Source organism: Petaurus breviceps, unplaced genomic scaffold (genome assembly GCF_028583685.1).
Source record: "Petaurus breviceps papuanus isolate PSGF00001 unplaced genomic scaffold, PetGlider_PUasm1.0 138, whole genome shotgun sequence".
NCBI lineage: Eukaryota > Metazoa > Chordata > Mammalia > Diprotodontia > Petauridae > Petaurus > Petaurus breviceps.
In genome coordinates this window covers 27020739-27041329 of record NW_027185694.1, presented here as the reverse complement: position 1 = coordinate 27041329, position 20591 = coordinate 27020739, and the positions used below count along the sequence as shown (strand labels likewise).

The 20591-nt window shown below is 45.4% G+C and overlaps 1 protein-coding gene across 1 annotated transcript in view; it reads right to left on the bottom strand.

Annotated features, from left to right (window-relative positions):
• The window catches only part of CACNA1H (calcium voltage-gated channel subunit alpha1 H), a 158646-nt gene that overhangs the window by 91786 nt on the left and 46269 nt on the right, over positions 1-20591 (bottom strand). Inside the window, exons 6-8 of the mRNA XM_069108763.1 lie at positions 17041-17133; positions 13121-13925; positions 8618-9060 (exon numbers count right to left, since the gene is read on the bottom strand). Of these exons, the coding sequence (XP_068964864.1) occupies positions 8618-9060; positions 13121-13925; positions 17041-17133 (1341 nt within the window). The remainder of the gene's footprint in view (positions 1-8617; positions 9061-13120; positions 13926-17040; positions 17134-20591) is intronic.

The following is a 20591-nucleotide window of genomic DNA, read 5'->3' as shown; positions in this document are numbered from 1 at the left end:
CTTCCTTGTCAAGCATTTCACTCTGGACACTCTTCTTCCTCTTTGGCCCTCTCCTCTGATTGGTGAATCCCTGGCTGGGAACACTATTTCCTAAAGTGTCCAGGCTATCCATGTCCAGTTCTCTCCTGGCTCCACTCCTGAGTCTTTGGAATTTTTTACCTACTCATTAGCATTCTCAGCCTCTTTGATTTCACCCCCCTCCAATCCTTTTATGTGTGTTCTCCCTGAGGTCAGGGACTCTCTCTTTTGCTTGCATTTATATTGCCACTGCTTAAAACGGCACCTGGCATATAAAATATGATGAGCAAATGCTCTATCTATCTATCTATCTATCTATCTATCTATCTATCTATCATCTATCTACTTTCAATCAATCAATAAGTCAAAACCCTGGCCATTTGGAAATCACCTACCCAGAAACTTCAGCATCCAGAGTTCAGCTACTCGGAAATTAACCAACACTCTCACCATCAAAAGTTCATTTATGCAGAAACCAAAAAGAAGCCTCCCTACTTCTCCTCTTAAAAAGTGCCTCTCAGCGTGAACATTAGGGTCGGAATGTCTGAGCCTTAAAGCTGATCTACTTTATTCTTAAGATCCTCCCTCATTCCTGTTAACATTTATTTTAAATAAAATCCTAACCCGTTTGAAGAACTAGTTTTCTAGTTCACTGCAAATTAGAAAGCCAGCAGTAGAGCTGCTCAGGGCAAATATAGTGAAAATGAGAGGTGACTTTTGGTAACCTGGAAATGGAGATAGAAAAAGATATTAAAAAGCAGACTCAAGAACTCAGAAAGCGCAGCCATTACTGAAGATTACAAACAGTCATGCACACTTCAGTTGCTCCTGTTGATATTACTGTTTTACATCCCAGGACAGTGTCCAGTGTTCATAATGAGGATGCTAACTCTCTACGGTGCTTTATGATTTATCAAGCCCTCTCTTTCTCTGTTCCTCAAGCAAGACACCCCACCTCCTAATTCTGGGCATAGTCAGTGGCTGTCCCCTTTCCTGGAATTCTTTCTCTTTGCATCTTCATTCCTGGCTTCAGTTTAAAATCCCACCTTCTGCAGGAGACCCTTTGCAATCTCCCTTAATCTTAGCATCTGGCATCTGAGATAAATTCCAATGTCTCCCATTTATTTCTTGTTAGAGTGGGAGCTCCTTGAGGGCAGGGACTGTCTTTTACTCTTTTTGTATCCCTAGCATGTACAACACATAGTAGGTGCTTAATAAAATGCCTGTTGACTTGCCTAGACTTTTGTTACAGCAGTTTTGTCAGGTAAGGGCAAATGTTAGTATCCCCATTTTGCAGATGAGGAAACTGTGTCTCAGAAAGATGAAGTGACTTGACCACAGTCACCCAGCAATTGATAATAATAGCTAACATTTATACAGTGCCCATTATGTGGTAGGCACTATGCCAAGCACTTTACAGTATTACCTCATTTGATCCTTACAACAACCCTGAGACATAGGTACTATTATTCTCCCCATTTCACAGATGAGGAAACTGAGGCAAACAGAGACTTGCCCAAGGTCACACAGCTAGTTGAGTGTCCTTCCCTGGGATGCTGTGAGGTTCAAATGAAATACTGGATGGGGGATATACTTTGGAAAGCCTGAAACCATGCTCATATGTAAGTAGTGATTATTTTAGCAACCAAATGGACTTGAAAGAAATGACTAGAATGAGCTGATGACTTGGAACCATTAAGGGACAAAGTCACAAGTCTTCAGATCCTGGCACAGATTTATGTTTTCATTTCCTCCTCTGTCCAGCTCCCTGCCACCCCCCAAAAGTGGCTTGCTGCCTGATTTTGTATTGAATCCAGGCATGAGGGACACAGCTTATTATCCTGGTTGCTTAAGTCCATACCCCTGTTCTTTCTCTCATCTCCCTTCTCCCAGGCTTCCTGGCGAACAAGGCCTGGGAACCGGCCATGCCCTCTGTCCTGCAGACCCACAGTGACTCAGTTGCTTTGGAAACAATCACCATACGGGGCCTGTTGGCTACACAAAAGAACTATTCACAGGCCTCCCGCCCGGGGCCGGACACACAGAACAGTTGTCAGCTGTGAAAAATGTCCAACCGAGAACCTCCAATTTAGGGCTGTTTGCTGGGAATAATACATTTCAGTATCACCATTGCCCGCGTGTTTCCTTTGCCTTCCCCGATCAGGTCGGAGTCAAGCAGAGAACAGAAATCAGAGTCTGCTCCCGACAAGGCAGGAAATTTACCTTTGAAACGAAGGCCCTGGCTCCTTGAATGAACAATGGCCCACAACCTCCTAATTAGCATTCTTTCCCGAAACAGTGGGGTGACAGAATTGGGTCACTCCAACCCATGCGTCTGCCCTGGGAGTACATTTGACTCAGAAGATGGCCTCAGATTCTATGGAAGCTCCATTCCCTTTATTAGCAAGCAGAGGGCTCTAGGCTCTGATACAGATTTGACTCTATCCCAAAAGGTTTGAGGCCGGCATTATCCAGTATGAGCTATGACCTGAAACCTCACAAAAGCCAGATCTTGACCCTCTGGGTCATCCTGGGTGAGCAGGCCTACCCCGTGGAGGAAGCTGACCTCTCAGGCTCAATGCCAGATTACCTGGTGGTCATAGTAGGCACATGCCTGGGAGCCCCCAAGAGTTTCAACCAAACTGGCTTCTATTCACTGGAGTCTGTGAACTCTGGTGAAGTCATCTTGACCACTCTACCCATCAGTCTTGACACAAGAGGCAAGTGGCCCTGGCCTTAATGTTTTGACCTAGTGTTGCACATAGTAATATACTATGGGTAGGATACTAAGTTTTCTTGGTAGCCATGGTCTCTAAGGTTTTCTGGCCATTATCAAGCTTGAACTTGACACCACTTCCATGGGCCCCAGGGCAACCCAGGCTGTTTGCCCCACCTTTCTAAGCTGGGTCTTATAACAAGATATAGTTACTATTATTCTATATTACTTGGGGGCTGGAATGTATAATTTTACCAGTGAATAACTCTTAGCATTTCTCAAATTTGTTTTCAGAGTATCATAGGATTTACAGATGAGAGAGATATTGAGGATCCTATAATTTCCTAAGTCTACAGAGGCCCAGAGAAGGGAAGAGACTTGCCCAAGGTCATACATTTTGACTTTATGTTTGTTATAATTCCATTCAATTTGTAACTAAAATAATTTCCTGAATTCATCTTTCATTTACAACTCTATGAGTTATAAAAGTCTTTCCCTTTCTCCCTCCCTCCTTCTTCCTTCTTTCCTTCCTTCCTCCCTCCTTCTCTCCCTCCCTCCCTCCCTCCCTCCCTCCCTTCCTTCCTTCCTTCCTTCCTTCCTTCCTTCCTTCCTTCCTTCCTTCTTTCCTTCCTTCCTTCCTCTCTTCCTCAGATTTTTCCAGTGTCTCAGGTACTACCCACTGAGAGGCAGGATAGGGTGGTGTGGTGTGATAAGACCATTGGTCTGGGACACCTGGGACGTGGGTTCTAGTTCTGGCTCTAATACTAACTTGATTTCTGAGTTTGGGTGAGTCACCACATTTCTGTTGGCCTCAGTTTGCTCCTCTCTGAAATGGGGATGATGGTCTCTGCCTTATTTCCTTTACATGGCTCTAATGAACGAATGAAAACTTTGTAAATTGTCTGGTAGTATGCTGATCGAAGGTAGGCTACTTTGGGAAGTTGCGATAACTCTATTAGACCACAAGGGGGCATATTAGTACAGTTAGATTAATTCATTCCTTGCCCTGCAAGAAAGACTTTTAGGCTGGGCTGCCATATATCTAGGCAGGTTCCCTGCAAGATTGAGGGCTGTTAGCCTGGGGTGTTGCTATAAAGGAGGACTGGATTCCTTCCTTCCCATAAAAATACGGTGGGGGCATTTTCATTGTTTCCCATTCCAAACCTTCTTTATTTGGAATGGCTGAGATATGGACCTGCTCAAAGTTAGGGGATGTTCTAGCTGACCTTCCCAGAATCTCCTCCTAGCCCAGGGTGGTGCATGATTTATAGACATCCCATGTCATGAGTTCAGTGTAATGATGTAATAGAAGGGGTCCCAGAAAAGCCTGGATTCTGGAAATGGCCTTACCACTAACTCCTTGGGTAAATCATGCCCTTCTGCTGAACCTCATTTTCTCATCTCTAAAATAAGGGAGGGATTAGATTAACTGAGCTCTCCAAGTCTGTTTCAACTCTATTGTGAGTCTATAATTTTTATCATCATTCTCTTTCAAAACATTTGCCCAGGACTTATTTATAGAACATGACGGACATCTGGGATGTTTGCCACTCAGGTCCAGGAATCTTTGCACAGTGGGTGGGTGGGATTGCCAAAATAGAAAGGACTCCAATCAAAACTCAACTCCTGTCATTCCTAGCGTGTCTTCTTCTTCTTCTTCTTCTTCTTCTTCCTCCTCCTCCTCCTCCTCCTCCTCCTCCTCCTTCCTCCAGAGCATTTTTCCATATGATGCCTCATCATCCCACCTTTTTCCTAACTCTTTAATTATTTATATTATTATTATATATATAATTAATTATATATACTCTCAGCACCAGAAAATCAGTGGGTAGACTCTGGAGAGTCAAACTGTGAGCTTCCCAAAGTCAGGATTTATGTCTACCGTTTCTTTTTTTTTGCTTTTTGGAGGGCAGTTGGGATTAAGTGACTTGCCCAAAGTCACATGGCTAGTAAGTGTGTCAAGTATCTGAGGCCGGATGTGAACTCAGGTCCTCCTGACTCCAGGACCAGTGCTCTATTCACTGTGCCAGCTAGCCGCCCCAGTCTCCTCTTTCTTTATCTCTCTATAAACTATGTATTCCTCAAGGTCACTGCTTGAATCTGCTCCTCCTCTTGGAAGGGTCTGCCTTCCAGTATAGCCTTGTGCAGGGTTGGGGACCTTGTACAAGGGAAGGAGTGGGGCATGGTGGGGGGGAGAGTCATCTCCATTAAGACTGATTGACTGACTTTTATCCTTTATGAATCTTAAATGAATAATAATAAATCCTATTTAAAAAATCCTAGTTAAAAATAAATAAATCCTATTTATTAACCTAAGTAACCTGTGAAAGAAGAACTGTTAATCCCTTTTACAGAGGGGGAAACTGAGGCAAAGAAGAACTAAAAAGACTTATCCAAGATCACAAATCAAGTCAGTGGCATTACTAGGGCTAGGACGCAGGTATCCTGACTCCTAGACCTGGGATCTTTCCTCTGGAATATGACCCCTTCTTTCTGGGTCATGTTGCTTAGAACAGAGGTGTTTGGGGTTCCCTCCATCATTCCCTCCATCAGCTCAGTCTTCAGTTGTATCCCTCTCGCCCCACCTCAACATAAACAGATGGAAAGTAACTATCCCTCAATTTGTGGGAAGACAGCTTCTTTGAAGGGGAGAATATAATTTGCAGGTGAAGCAAGTCCAGGATTTTGTGGGGAAATGAATGAGTGAATGTCCTCTTTCCCCTCATCCCCCCAGAGTCTTTCGAATAAGGAGCTTTCAGTACAATGGCCGGCTGAGAGGTTTGGGGGTGACTCATCACTCCCATTCTCCCTCTATTCAGTCCACCATCCTCTGAGAGCCAATCAGCCAATTGGGGGAACATTCTGTCCTCGGCTTGAAGACATTGTTTCCCAGGATTGATATGAACAGTCAGCCTTGCTCTCTAGCTCTCCTCTCCCACATTGCCTCTCCCTTCCTCTTTGTACTACTAAAGGGTTCCAGTTAGGCCTCCAGCATCTGAGATGGTGGCAGACCTGAAATGGAAGGAACCCCAGAGATCATGAAAGCCACACTGGACAAGAATCAATCCCATAGAATTTTAGAGTTGGAAGGGACCTCAGTAGACATGTAGTCCAACCCAGACCCCAAAAGAAGCCCCACTACAACCCACCCAATAAGTGGCTATCCAGCTTCTGACGAAGAACTCCAATGGAAGGGAAACCAGTACCTCCCCAGGAAATCCACCCAACTTTTGGTCAGCTCTAATTCATGGTAATAGTAACAATCACAGTAACAATCCATGGTAATTTACATGGCAGCTAGGTGGTGCCATAGTGCACAGAGTGCTGGGCCTGAAGTCAGGGAGACTCTTTTCTTCCTGAGTTCAAATCTGGACTCAGGCACTTACTTGCTACCTGTGTGACCCTGGACAAGTCACTTAACCCTGTTTGCTTCAGTTTTCTCATATGTAAAATGAGCTGGAGAAGGAAACAGCAAACCACTCCATTATCTTTGCCAGGGAAACCCTACACGGAATCACGAAGAGTCAGAAACCACTGAACAAAATCCACGGCAGATTTTTCCTGACACTAAGCCTAAATTTGTGCCTGTCGGATTTCTACCTGCTGCTCCTAGTTGTGGCTTCTGAGGGGACAGACCCAATGAGCCTATTCCCTCTTCCACATGACAGCCTTTCAAACACTTGAGCATAGTTATCGTGTCCCCCCAACTCTCCTCTTTCCCAGACTAAAAACATCTTCCTGTCCTTCAGCCCACCCTTGGATGACGTGGATTAAAGACTGTTCATGTTTCTTGTGGATGTTCTCTAGTTGATCATTGTGGCACCCAGAACCGAAAGAAATAACGTGGATGTGTTCTGACCCATGCAGAGTACAGAGGCGTCATTGCCTCCTGATTCCTAGAAGCAGTGCTTTTTGGATTGCTCCATCATACTGAATAAAGGAGAAGGGAACATGCATCTGTATAGTGCCTACTATGTTCCAGGCACTGTGCTAAGTGCTTTACAAATATCTCAACAACCCTGTGAGGTGGGTGCTGTTATTATTTCTACTTTACAGATGAGGTGACTGAGCAGGCAGAGGTGAAGGGACTTGCCCAGGGTCACACAGCTAGTAAGTATCTGAGGCAGGATATGGATTCCAGGCCCAGTGCTATATCCATTGTACCACCTAGCTACCTCAACTGAGCTGCTGATTCATAAGAGCTTGCAGTCCATGAAAACCCTGAGATCTTTTTCTAATCATGTCTTCTCTCCACCCTCTCAGTCTTGTACTTGTGAAGCAGATGTAAGATTCCCTCAAAGAATCATAGACTTAGAACTGAGACTTTAGAAATGATTCAGTCCATCCCTCTCATTGTACAGGAGAGGAAATTGAGGCCTGGTATAGGGAAGTGAATTACCAAGGTCATACACAGTGAGTCAGGGGCAGATCAGGGCTAGAACTCTGGGATCCTGACTCAAGCTCAGAGCTCTGTTCCTATGACAGGCCAGTTCTCTGGATCTTAGGCCCATTTAAGCTATAGTCAAACCCTCCTACGTAGGACTGGAAGTCTAGACTAAGGATACTTTCCGAGGAAGTCAGAGACAGACTATGCAGGATATTCAGGAGAAAGAGCTCAAGAATCACAGATGCTCAGAGTTGGGAAGGGCCTTAGAGGTAGAGTGTGCCTTCAGGTATCCCCTTTACACCACTGGTGACCAATGGTCCGCTGACCTTCACTCAAGCTGTCTCCAGTGATGGGAGATTCATTACATCCTGAGTGAACCTGTTCCCCAGATGGATTGCTGACTGTTAACGAGCACTTCTTTACTTGAGCTGAAATCTGATTCTCTATAACTTTTATCCTCTGATCCCAGTTTTGTCCTCTGGGGTCACACAAACAAAGCTAATCCCTTTCCATGTGACAACATTTTAGGTATCTGAAAGCAGGGAGTACGCCCTTCCTCCATCTTCTGTATTTCCAGGTTCCAAGTCACTAATTCCTTTAACCAGTGTTGGTATGGTTGGATTAAATCCCTCCTGGATACATCCATTTTTCAATGCTGACATTTCCAAGGCCTTCTCACTTTCTATTTCAGTCTGGGCTCACAAGGGACCTACCCCTAATGCCAAGAGCTGTTGTATTTCATCCCTAGAGACTTCCAAGGTGGAGTCAGTGGATAATGGGAGCCCACAGCTCACACAAGTAGCAGTCCCAAATGGATGACACATTTAATGGACCTGGGATTCCTCCCTGTCTTGTCCCATGTCCTCAAGACCAACTTCCTGAAAGACAAAGCCCAAGGGACACCCCAACCAATTTTTCCTGAGTGCAGTGTTTGCCTTGTATTTTTTTTGGGGGGGAGGAGACAAGACAGCTGAAGAAGGAAACATAGAGGTCCTCGGCACACAGAGATAGGCAGGTTTGGTTCCTAACTCTTTGCTTCCTGGGGGGGGGATTATTTCAGACCTTTTGGCCTCCAGAGTCAAAGATGCTTCTGGTCCCAAGGCTTCATCCTCATCCCATCCCCAGCTGCTAGGCTCAAACGGCCATGGCAATCCAAAGATATCTGGGAGTCAGAGAGACCAGGTTGAAAAAGCTATGTGATTATGGACAAGTCCCTTTCCCTCTCTGTGCCTCAGTTTCCTCATCTGTAAGATGGGGGCTATATTTATCTGCCTATCTCACAGGAATATTAGGGGAAAATGCAAACTGAAGACTTATTGCTCAGTTATATTCCTTTTCTAAGAAGATGTTCAACTTGGCAAGTAGATAGAGTAGGGGAAAGCACGGGGCCTCCGGGGAGCTGCTGAACGGATCCTCTATTCCCAGCCTGGGATCCCCAAGCAATGGACACCCCAGCACTGGCCCGTAGTGCCAGATACAGCTGGTGCTGGCCATACCTGCTCGTGGTGCTCTATGCCCATACTGAGGGTGTTTATCAGGATGGCGATCATGATGCCCCGGTTAAAGTACTTGCTCTCCACAATTCGCTTGAGTTTGTTCCCGAAGGCTGCCCAGAGACAGGCCACCCCGCTGCGATCCCCAGCCACTTTTTTCCTGTGGGCCCCTCCCCTCCTCCTCGACCCACTCTGGGGAGGGGCCTGCTGTGGCTGTTGGATGGGGTCTCGGTGGTCGCCATGCCGCAGGTCTTGCGTGAACTCATAAACGCCATTGGTGTCTGAGTCGTAGCTCTCCAGCTCGCTCAACTCGAACTCAGGATCCTCCAAGATGTTGGCACAGTATGGGCAATTCTGCAGTTCACATGTCAGCATGGCTGCTTGGGGGCTGGGCAGGGAGCAGGGCACATTCAGGCCTGACAACCGGCTGGGAGCCCTGCAGAGGCCTATGAAGAGAAAAACATGACCGGGGTCAGCACTTTGCAAGGACACATGTACAGATGTATACAGGCTCATACAGCTGGAAGAGGGTTTGGTAATCATGGTGGCTCAGGAAGCATCATCCCATCCCACAGATCATGGACTGGCTAGGAGGTTCCATCCTGTGGTGGATATTAGAGGCATAGAATCATGGGGTTTAGAGCCGGGAGGAGCCTTGGAAATCATCTAATACAGTGGAATCAAACTTAGATAGAAACTGCTGCATGTTGACTTAGAAAACCACAAATTATGAAGATTATCCATGTTGTATTACATTTTTATTTATTTTATTAAACATTTCCCAGTGACATTTTAGTCTAATTTGGACAGCACCTGGGAGTTTTGCAGTCAGAGGGTTTGATACCTCTGAGCCAGTCTAACACCTTCCTCTTCTTAAAGATGAAATTGAGGCCTAGAAGGGTTAAGTGATTTATCTGAGGACAAAGGTAGATTCAGACCCAGGTAATAGAATCTCCAGGTCTGTGATATTTCCACTGGGCCACACTATTGAGGGGAAAGCTGAGGAGTCCTTAAGCCCTGGCAATGGCAGAGTCCTGAAACCCCATTCCTGTGTACCACAAAAGGCCTTCCCAATCATTCTGTCAAAATAGGAGCAGCTCTGAGAGACATGTAGGGCAGGAGTAATTAGCCCTACTGGACAAAGAAAGAAACTGTGCTCCAGACCGGGGACATGACCTCAGGCAACTCACTTATAAAATAAAGCAGATATTAATTTCTGAAAAGGCTTTTGTATGACCCTGAGAGTCCGGATAATGGTTTGCCCAATTGGTTGAAGTTGCCACTGTGTTTCAAGAAGGCTACATCTTACTGTGAGAAGAAACAAGAAGGTGGTGGTGGGGGGGTTTAGTGCTGTCCCAGCCACTGATTTTCTGTGTGACCTTGAACAATTCAGTCCTCTACAAGCCTCGGTTTCCAAACTGTGAAACGGAGGGGCAGGGGAGCTGGAACAGATGGTCTTGAAGGTTCATTTTTCACTCTAGGATTTTTGATTAAGAGATTCTAATCCAATTCAATTCAACTAAAGTCTCTGGAGGCTTTGCTCCGTGCTGGGCACCATTCTTCAGCGACTCTCCATTCTGACCTTGCTTCCTTTCCCTCCATCTGCTACCAGCCCAACAGAAAATAAACACCTGGTTTGCCTGTCCTGAGCCCAGCCTCCTGGCCTTGGGAACATGGTGTTCTAGTTTGTTTCTGTTCCATTTCCTGGCTAGAGGACTCCTCTCCTTCTCTGGAAGACTCCTCCTCCTCCCCTGGGTCCCTCTTGATTTTGGTGGTTTCTCACCCATCATCATCAGTCCTGATGAGGGGGTCCTGGAGGCCTGTCATCTCCCAGGGTTTTCATGTTCCAGAGGGGGATCTGGGGATGACCAAATGTGTGCTTGACACCTCTTTGGTGACCCCCTGATCCCAAAGCCTCTTGATCCTTCACTTAACCCTTGGAAAGGAAGCCCCTATCAGATATTAACATCCTAGTGTGAATATAGGTCATATGCTCATTAAGTGGTAGCTGGGATATGGTGGAAAGTACCCTGAATTAGAAGCCTGAGGACTTGTATGTAAAACCCAATCCTGTTACTTTTTTAGGTATAGGAATTAGGGTTGATTTGATCCATCAGGTCTTCAGTTTTCTCATCCCTAAAACAACTCAGTTGGACTCGATGGTCTCCAGTGTCCTTCTAAGACTTATGATCTGTATGAAGAACCAAATCTGATCATGTGGAGAGGCTGACCCCACACACTGAAAGACTGGAAAAAAAAGTGTTTGACACGTCCCCTATTTATGAAAATTATAGTCATTGACCTATTAGGTAAATCTCATGTATATACATATATACATATATGTGTGTGTATATATATATATATGCTTTTTGGAGGGGGGAAGGTAGGGCAATTGGGGTTAAGTGACTTGCCCAAGATCACATGGCTAGTTTTTTGTGTTAAGTGTCTGAGGCTAGATTTGAACTCAGGTCCTCCTGACTCCAGGTCCAGTGCTCTATTCACTGCACCACCTAGCTGCCCCTGAAATCATCTGTTCTTAAAGATGGATGGAACCTTGGACATCATTGGTTCTTAATAGATGCAGAAATTGAGACCCAGAAAGGTCCTCATAGGTCAAGGTCTCATAGTAAACAAATGGCAGAGCCTGACTCTCAGAAATGGAATGGTGTCAAAATTAATTTACATAATTTTCCCCTAGGAAATGACCTTGAAAGGTCATCAAACCTAATTGCTGCCTCTGAGCAGAATGGGATCATATGACCCCAGATTTACCTAAAGATGTTAGAACATATTGAATCACAGCTAAAGAAACCCTTAGACCCCATCAAATCTAAATCACATCATTTTATGTCTAAGGAAACAGAGGCCCAGAACAGTTCATTGTCCAAGGATATCTGGAAAATCAGTGGCAAAGTTGGGGCTCTATCCAGATTTCCTGCCTCCCTTCCCAATGTTTTATTCAATGATTCAGTTTTATAAACATTATTAAGCATCTGCTCCACAGAAACCCCTGGGTCAAGAGTGGAGGAAAATGAAATGCACCGTCTTCCTTACACCACACAGCTCTCCTACCTCAGAGGAATTTATCCTCAATATGGCATCATCACTGCAGGCAGGCCACTCCCTCTTAATCCTAATGAAAGACTCACACTCTTCCTCTAGGGAGAGTATAGATTGTAGGGTCATAGGGTTATGGACATTACCAGGGACCTTAGAGAGTCTGCCTGGAAAGTAGCAAAGTAAGTACTTAATAAATGTTTGTCAACTGCCTGATATTTAGACCAATCTCTTAATTGTATAGATGGTTGAGGGCATATCAAAGAGACACTTGCATGTAACTCTGTGAAGCATCTCTCAGGGAGAGGGGGAGAAAAGAGATTCTTTGTAAAGATGGGGCGGTACTGGCCTGGGGTCAGGAAGACTATCTTCCTCCCTGGCCTCAGACTGTTACTAGCTGTGTGACCTTGGGCAAATCACTTAAACCTATTTACCTTGGTTTCCTCATCTGTAAAATGAGCTGGAGAAGGAAATGGAAAACCACTCCAGTATCCTTGCCAAGAAAATCCCAAAGGGGGTCATGAAGAGTCGGGTAGGACTGAAATGACTCAACAAGAAGAAGGATGGAGGTCTGGCTACCTAAGGTTGGAGGGGTGGTGGTGCCTCTTGCCTCCCTCCTTGGTCCATCTCGTCTATTATTGCAATCACTCATTAAGAGAGGGCAAGGATTCTGACCTTCCCTCCTGCTCACTCCATTACCCTTCGTGCCCTGCCCTCCATCATTGTTAGTTCTCACTTCTTCAGTTTTCCTTGTATCCTACATAGATAGATTTGGAGCTAGAAATAGATCTTAAGGGACTTTCAGCTGAACCTGTTCTTCTGACAGATGAGCAAAACCAAATCCCAGAGAAGCAATGTGGTTTGGACCAAGGTCTAAGGTCTGGCAACTAGGAAAGGGCAGAGCCAGAATCTGAACACTCTTATCTGAACCTCCCTCCCACCCCAGCCCCCTTTAGAACATCAGCTCATTGAGGGCAGGAACTATTATGTTTTCCCTTTGTATCTCTAGAGCCTAGCATGGCTCCTTACACACAGCAAGTTTGATGACTTTGTTGAATGATCCCTACTTGACAGGTGAGAAAACTGAGGCCCAGAGAGGGGGAAAATGACTTTGGGTACACAATGAGTGAGAAGCAGAACTCAGCTCCTTCAATTCATTGTTGAGAAGACAGTACAGGAAAAGTGTGGCACAGTAGTAAGACTTGAAATGTTAGGAAGAGGATTTGTGTTTGAATGTGATCTCTGCCACCCACTTCCTGTGTCGCTTTGGGTCAGACATTATACAGCCTCAGTTTCCTCATCTGTAAAATGAGAGGGCTGGATTTGATGACTGCCAAGGTCCCTTTCAGCTCTAAAGGTATGAGTCTATGATCCTATAATCTCCCAGCTCCGGGCTCTTCTCCATACGCCACGATTCCCCAGAGCTGAAGACATCCCCCCTTTCCTTACCATGTTCCCCAACCAAGTGTTGCAGCTTCCCATAGGCGTCAGCGCTCAAACTCACAGAGCTGTTGTTCACTACGGGAACGGGCGGCCCACTGCCCTTCTTCCCCACAGGACCCAGAGCCAGACTACCCTTGCCCCCTGAAGGTGAAGGCAGGATGGTGGGGTAGTTCATGCTACCAAGTCCAGTGGCCAGCTTGAGCCCTGCGGCAGCCCGGGACACTCGGCTGCCCTGATCTTGGGGGGCTTCCACGTGGCAATCGGCATGGTAGATGCTGTGAACTGACTCGGCGTCATGAGGTGGGGATGGCAGGCCCTGTGGGCCAGGGGACGGGGGAGGCGGCAGCATGAGCCGGGTGCCGGGCTTCCCGCCTCTCGGCTCCACGTCCCCGCGGACGTCGGGGCTACCGCAGGGGCCCCTGGGGCTCCCGTTGCTGATGTGGTAGTGATGATGGTGGTGGTGGTGATGGTGGTGAATCAGGTGGTGAATGGAGGGGACCCGTTTGCGCCCGCGGCGCCCGACCCCCTGTCCGTGGAGGGCGCCGTTGGGGTTGACCTTCTCCCGCCGTTTCTTCTGCCAAGTGGCGTACAGCCGGAGGGCCCGCCGCTTCACTTTGCGGAAGATGTGGCCGATGTATTTGAGCAGCTCCTCGTAGCAGCTGCCCGGCTCCGAGAAGCTGGCGATGGTGCTGTCGTTGGACAGGTAGCGGGCCCGCTGCTCCTGCATCAGCTGGTTCTCGCGCTGCTTGGTTTCGGAGAACTGCGTGGCGATCACCACCAGGCACAGGTTTATCATGAAGAAAGAGCCCACCTGGCCACGAAAGGAGAAGAGAAAGAGGGGTCAGTCCGACGGGCAAGTCAGTGCAATGCACCACCTGCCCTATCGCAATGAGTTATTGCAATGATAGATGAGATGGACCAAGGGGGCAGCACCATCCCTGAAACCTTTATAGCCCGCCCAACCGCCTCATTGTACCAAAGAGGAAATGGGTCCGAAGAGGGAACGGAGGCGGGGCCTTTCTGTTACACTACGCTAACTTCCTGGGCCTCAGTTTCTTCAGCTGTAAAATTAAAGAGTGGATTTAGATGGCCTCTGATGTTCCTTCTAACACAATCTCTGGTCCTATAGAATCTGCGTCATGCTTCAAAGTCCACCTTAAGTGCCATTTCTTCCAGGAAGCCTGAACAAATTCATTCTACAAAATGATGATCTCTACTTTCTTGGACCTCCCAAAGCACTGGTTGTACCTCTTTTGTATTGTGGTGATGTGTAAAGGTGTCTTCTCTTCCACCCCTGACCCCAATTCCATTCCCCACTAGATTGTAAACCCATTAAGGACAAGGGCTACAGTTTATCTTTCCCATTTCTCTGTACTCAGCACAGTCCTTGGCACAACAGACATACTTAATAAATATTTGTAAATTGAAATCTCCCCATGTGGAAAAACTTGCACTGCTTTCTGCTTAGCTACACTGCTGGGGAGACAAGAAGGGGAGACTTCATTCTCACAAATCCACTATGGGGTGGGTGCTATTACTATACCCATTTTACAGATAAAGACATTGAGGCTGAGAGTTGCCCCCAGTCATGAAGTTAAGTGAGTGTCTGAAGCTGGAAGTGAACACAGGTCTGCATGACTCCAAATCTAGCACTTTATCCACTAAGTGTATGCAGAGGAAAGAGGCAAGTGATGCCCCCTGTGAGAAAATGCCCTTGGGGATGGTCCAGGTGATCAAGTTTCAATCTCTAAGATCCCTTCTGAAGATAACGTTCTTGGAGTCTAGATTAATGAAAGGAAGCTAAAGCATGGCATTATGGAAATAACACTGGATTTGGAGTCAGAATCCCAACCCGAGTAGTAGGCAAGTAACTTCCTCTTTCTTTGCCTCAGTTTCCCCATCTATAAAATAAGAGGTCGGACCAGGTGACCTCCAAAGTCCCTTCCAGCTCTAATGTTCTTTGTTCTAAGCTCTCTTCAAGCTCAATATCCAATCAATGTGAATTATTACTATTATGATACCATAAGTTCCAAGCAAATGGCCTGGACCAGTGGTGTCAAACTCAAATAGAAACAGATCCTTGTGGCAGCATGGTAACTTAGAAAACCACAAATCAACATTATCTGCACTGTACTGCATTTTTATTTTTTTGTTAGACATTTCCCAATTACATTTTAATCTGGTTCAAGCTACAAGTTTGCTAACTCTGGCCTGAACACCAAGTACTATGGGCGTTTAGAAGAGGAGAGGTCAAGAATGGGCTAGAAAAGTTGGGGAAGACTTCCTGAAAGAGGGGGTTAGCAGCTTCCCAAGGCACAGCAGTGACATGAGGCATCCTCCTCCCCAGGGCCAAAGGTTCATTCAGGTCATAGTGATTTATTACATTGTCCAGTCCATGTAACATTCAGGTAAACATTTCTGTTCTTCCTTGGACTTGCTACCTCTGGTCTCCTCCACGTTATCTTCCAAATCCTTACCATCCTTTAAAGCCTAACTTCTATCGGGGACAGCCCCGACTACTCAGTGCCTCACCATGTCTTCTTCCTCTGGGCTCCTCTAGCCTTGGAAACTGAATTATACCATTCAGCGCTTGATTTTTGTTCATTGGCTAACCATCTTGTGTGTGTACTTGCTCCCCTCCAGGTATGAGCTCCCTGAGAGCAGGACCCAGATTGCTTTTCTGTCTCTTCACCCCAAGTGTTTAGCTTTCCTAGGGTCAGGGTCTCCATTTGCATCCTCATCTATTTCCCCTAGACAATGAAATTCCCAGGGTAGGGGCTGGCTGAGAACATATGAATAGAGGTGATTTGGCAGGGAGAGGAGAGAGCTCAGTAAATGCTTGTTCAATTAAGTTGAAATTCGTAGAACCTAAGAGTTGGAAAGGGATGTCAGCCACCACTGAGTACAGCCCATACCTAAACAAAAATCCATTCCGAAGCATAATTGATAAGTGATCATCTGGCCTTTGAAGAGCACATCAGTGAAGGGGAACCCATTACCTTCCAATGAGTCCCATTAGATAGCTTTAATTTCTAGGGAGTTTTTTTGGTTACATGAACCAAAAATCTGCCTTTTGGCAATTTAGCCAAGTAACCCTTTGGAAAATGAGGACTACTCACCTACTGGGGGAAAATCAATCAAGAGTCAAGTGAAAGTAAAAAAAAACTACTAAATTTATATTTTGTTTTCAAGAAGAAAGACATATATAAGACTTCATTTGGTTTTTATATTAAGAACTAGAATATGAATGTTTATTCCCCAAAGAAAATGACATCATGAACCCCTCCCAATTCCACTCTATGTTGAGGAACAAGGGAGTAGATGAGGAGCAGATCTGGGGGAGAGGACAGAGAAAAGGTGGACAAACAGAGAAATAGCCACAGAAAGGGCCAAAGATAGACTTAAGGAGAGAAAGAGACAGGAAGGTTCAGTATGTTCTGAGAAATGAGGGACCTAGTCTTGTCAATACCTCGTTGTTTACTTCAGTGTTATGGCTTGCTATGGCCACCATCTGAAATGCTAACTGCTGTTTATAGTTCTTTAACTTCCCTTTATCCTTAGGACCACAGAAGTTCTATTTTTGTGTGAGAAAGTCACAATGCACTGAAGAGAGCAAATAAAGGAGTGGTTCTGTCATTTTCTAAGCTGAAATCGTCACAGCAATATCACTGTAGGTTAAATGAAATCAAAACAAGGGACTCTTGAATCTATCTGACATTAGACAGAGTTTTTCTATCTCTACCTCACCAGGTAATGTCTTGGCTCTCATGGGAAACCAGGTCCCTGTTGCCTCTAGTGGGTTCATTGAATAGATCCAAGTCTTGGCCCAATGGGACTTAAGATTTTAATTCCTGAACTTGTCACTGGACTGGAGAATTAGAATAGCATGTTTGATATCAGGGTACATAACCTCAACTCATACTTACGATTATTAGTAATATAAAATATATAAAATTATAAAAAGAATGTGCATCCATGACATAATACATGATGTCAACCCAGCCTTCCAGGGTTATAACCTAGGGGAGAGAGAGGAAAGAAGTGAGAGTTATCCAGAGAACAGATCTGGCCAAAGAGAATATAGCTTGTCTGACCCTTGACCTCCCCTTCTCCCATCCAGCTCTTTCCCCCCACAACTCTGATATGTCTCCATAGCTTCTTTAATTTGGGCTTTTCTTTCCCTTGTTTGGCCCAATATTGTAGCCAGATACAACCTGAAAGAACAGTGGTCCATCCATAGTCAACTACAACTTCTAGGAGGTACTGGGCCCTGGACTGCTCCTGGGGTTGTGGTGCTGGGGTGGTCCCTAAGTGGGTATGGAGCCTGGGGAGCTATACTATATCACACTAATATTGAACTTTTCATCTAGTACCTACTTCCCCCCCACATCTTCAGGGGTCTTTTTCACACAAACCCATGTTAAATCATCTCTTCCCAAACCTATAACTGATTTTTTGGACTCAAGGGCAGAAATTCACATCGATTCTTTTCAAATTCACCTTGTTGGTTTTAGCTCATACCTGCAGTCTGAAAAGAGCTCTCTGGATTCTGATTAGTGCTCTATTCCCTTAATAAACCAAGGGTAGGGAGCAATCTGGGTGAAGGATAAGTAGAGAGAAGAGAGCCTGGCTCCTGCCTTGATATTATCTGAGTTATTGATCTGAGGCTCCCCTGGATATGTAGGAAATGTAGCCTCAGCCAGTTCTGCCACTTTACCCATGAGGCTTTTTGGGATCATGAAAATCACAGAGTGGGAAAAAACCTTAAGAGGCCCTATAATACGACCCCTTTTACCTAGATAGGAAAACCCCTCTCTAGCACCCTGGGTCATCCGACCCCTGCTTGAACTGTTCCATTGCTAGACCCCTCAAGGTAGCCTATTCTATTTGCAAAGAGTCAGTCTGGAAAGCAGAAAGAGCAGCGTGTTTGGATTCTAGAAACCTTGGTTCAGATCTCAGCTCTGACACTAAGTAGCTTAAGTAAGTTACTTCTTTCTGAGAATTAGTTTTCTTAACTGCACAATAGAAATAACCATACTTGTACTATTTGCTTCAAAGGATTATGAAGAATGTATTTTTGTAAAGCATAATAGAAATAGAAGCTGACTTTTTTTTAGCCACTTAGATTTTGAGGAAGCGCTTTTTTTGTTTGAATCAGATTCTGTTTCCCTCTACACCGGTCCCATCTGGGCTACCAGAATTGGAGACTATATCGTTGCCCAGTGCTCACGGCCAAACAAGACAGAGTTTTGAGAAAGCGAGCCAAAACGCCCACACCCAGTCTTCCTCTACAAACCCTGTCTCAAAAATTATTCTCATGAAAATCTGAATTTTCCTTATCACAGAGAACCTATTTGAGGCAGAAAGGGTAATTTCTTTGGCTGAGGATGATATTATTATTGTTAAAATTCTTATTGATAATATTATTATTTCTGAAAAGAGTAGATGCCCTACCATTCTCTCTTTTAGCATCTTTTAGCTACTACTCTTTGGAAATCCCATGGGTGGGTGCCCAGGTGATATTTTTTTTTTGCTTTTTGGAGGGCAATTGGGGTTAAGTGACTTGCCCAAGGTCACATGGCTAGTTTTTGTGTTAAGTGTCTGAGGCTGGATTTGAACTCAGGTCCTCCTGGCTCCAGGGCTAGTGCTCTATTCACTGTGCCACCTAGCCACCCCAACCAGGTGACATTTCTTAGTAGAGACAGAGAATGTTAGAGCCAGAAGCATTTTAATTCAATGCTCTCATTTTATAGGTGAGTATCCTAAGGTCTGGAGAACCCAAGAGATTTGCCCAGTGGTACATGGTTTGCAGGTAGCTCCAGTTTTCTGTCACTAAGCCTAGTTAGTGTTCCTACCAGTGCACTACACGGCCTCAGAATTTCTGTAAACTTCAGTGTCAACCACAGGATCAGAGATTAAGAGTTGTAAGGGACTTTGAAAGACCATTGGGTCCAACTTCCCTCATTTCACAAATGAAGAAACAGAGGTTAAGTTTGCCAGGGTCATATAGCTATTAAGTATTTGAGGTGAGATTTGAACTTTCTGACTCCGAGTTCATGGATGAAGTTACAATGTGTGAGTCCTCCCTAGACTCCCTCCGCAGCAGTGAAGCCTCTTTGGCTTTATAAGGCTCTCAGGAGAGCTTCCCCAGGAATAATACAAATCCACTGGCATCCATGTGAGCTGGCATGGACACAGCCTCCCCCCCTGCCTATGCCCAACTCAGTCACTTGGAAGAGAGCACTCTTTTGCCACTCAGCATATCACTGTCCCCTTCCTTCCTCCTCTCCAGGCCCCAGCATAAGTATTTTTGTTTCTGGTTCACACAGGCAGCTGCTCTGTGGTCTTTGGGAAACTCGTAATCCCATATCAATTCAGGGATGGTTTGGAGGACAAGTCCTCTATCGTTCATGTTATAACCTCTAATCACTGCTGTGCCAAATGGCCTCAGAATTCACATGTAATAAAAGGCGAGACACTCCTCCCCAAACCTCCCAATTAGTTTCTTGGCTTCTTTCTGCATCTGCCCACATAAGCTAATGAGTATGCACCATTTGCTATGGGATAAGATGGACCTGGCAGCGGAGACATGCCCTTGTCTGCTGCCCAAGAAGTACACTATATTCAATGGCACCTTCAAAGCTCCTGGTGACTCACTCCTTTCCTGTCACAGCCATGCTTTGTAAGTGGCTCAGTACAGGAGGCAGCATGATGTAGTGGGAAGGGCATGGTGGATCTGGGCTTAGAAAACCTGGGTTCTAACTGTGATTGTTATTAATTATGTGACCTGGGCTAAATCCCTTCCTTTCTCTGGTTCCTCAGTTTCCTCCTCTGTAAAAAAGTAGGATTGGGTAAGATGATTTCTAAGGTTCCCTTTCTAATTCTAAAATCCCATTTTCTTTTGAAATCTCAGCAGCTTATGCAGCTGTTTCTGAAGCCACAGGAACCCCCCAAAAACTCTTGGGTGAAACAACAGGATTGACTCAGGTAATATTTCCAATTGGGTGTGAAAGAAAGTTTGGAGTCAGATTGCAAAGGGTTGTCTATATGCCTACATCCTTCCAGGACTTAGAGGTCACCAGCAGTCACCACTGCCTGCTCTAATTTCTAGCCTCTGTTGACACTGATGCCCAGAAAACCTGAATATGTGCTAAGGAAGATGCATCAGCACACATCCTGTACTCCATTCATTGCCAGAACCAAGTCCTTAGAGAGCATTTAGCCCAACACCTCATTTTAAAGATGAACTATCTCATCTCTCTGGCTCTTCAGCCCAGAAACTCTTGAACATCTTCATCTTTTCTCTCATTTACTCCAGTCTCCAAGGAGGATGATGATGAGGAAGTCTTTCTCCTTGCCAAGATTAGCTCTTTTACTTGTGACCTTGATCCTATCCTCTTCCATATCCTCTAGGAATTTGCTCCAATTTCTTCCTTTCCTTTCCTTTCCTTTCCTTTCCTTTCCTTTCCTTTCCTTT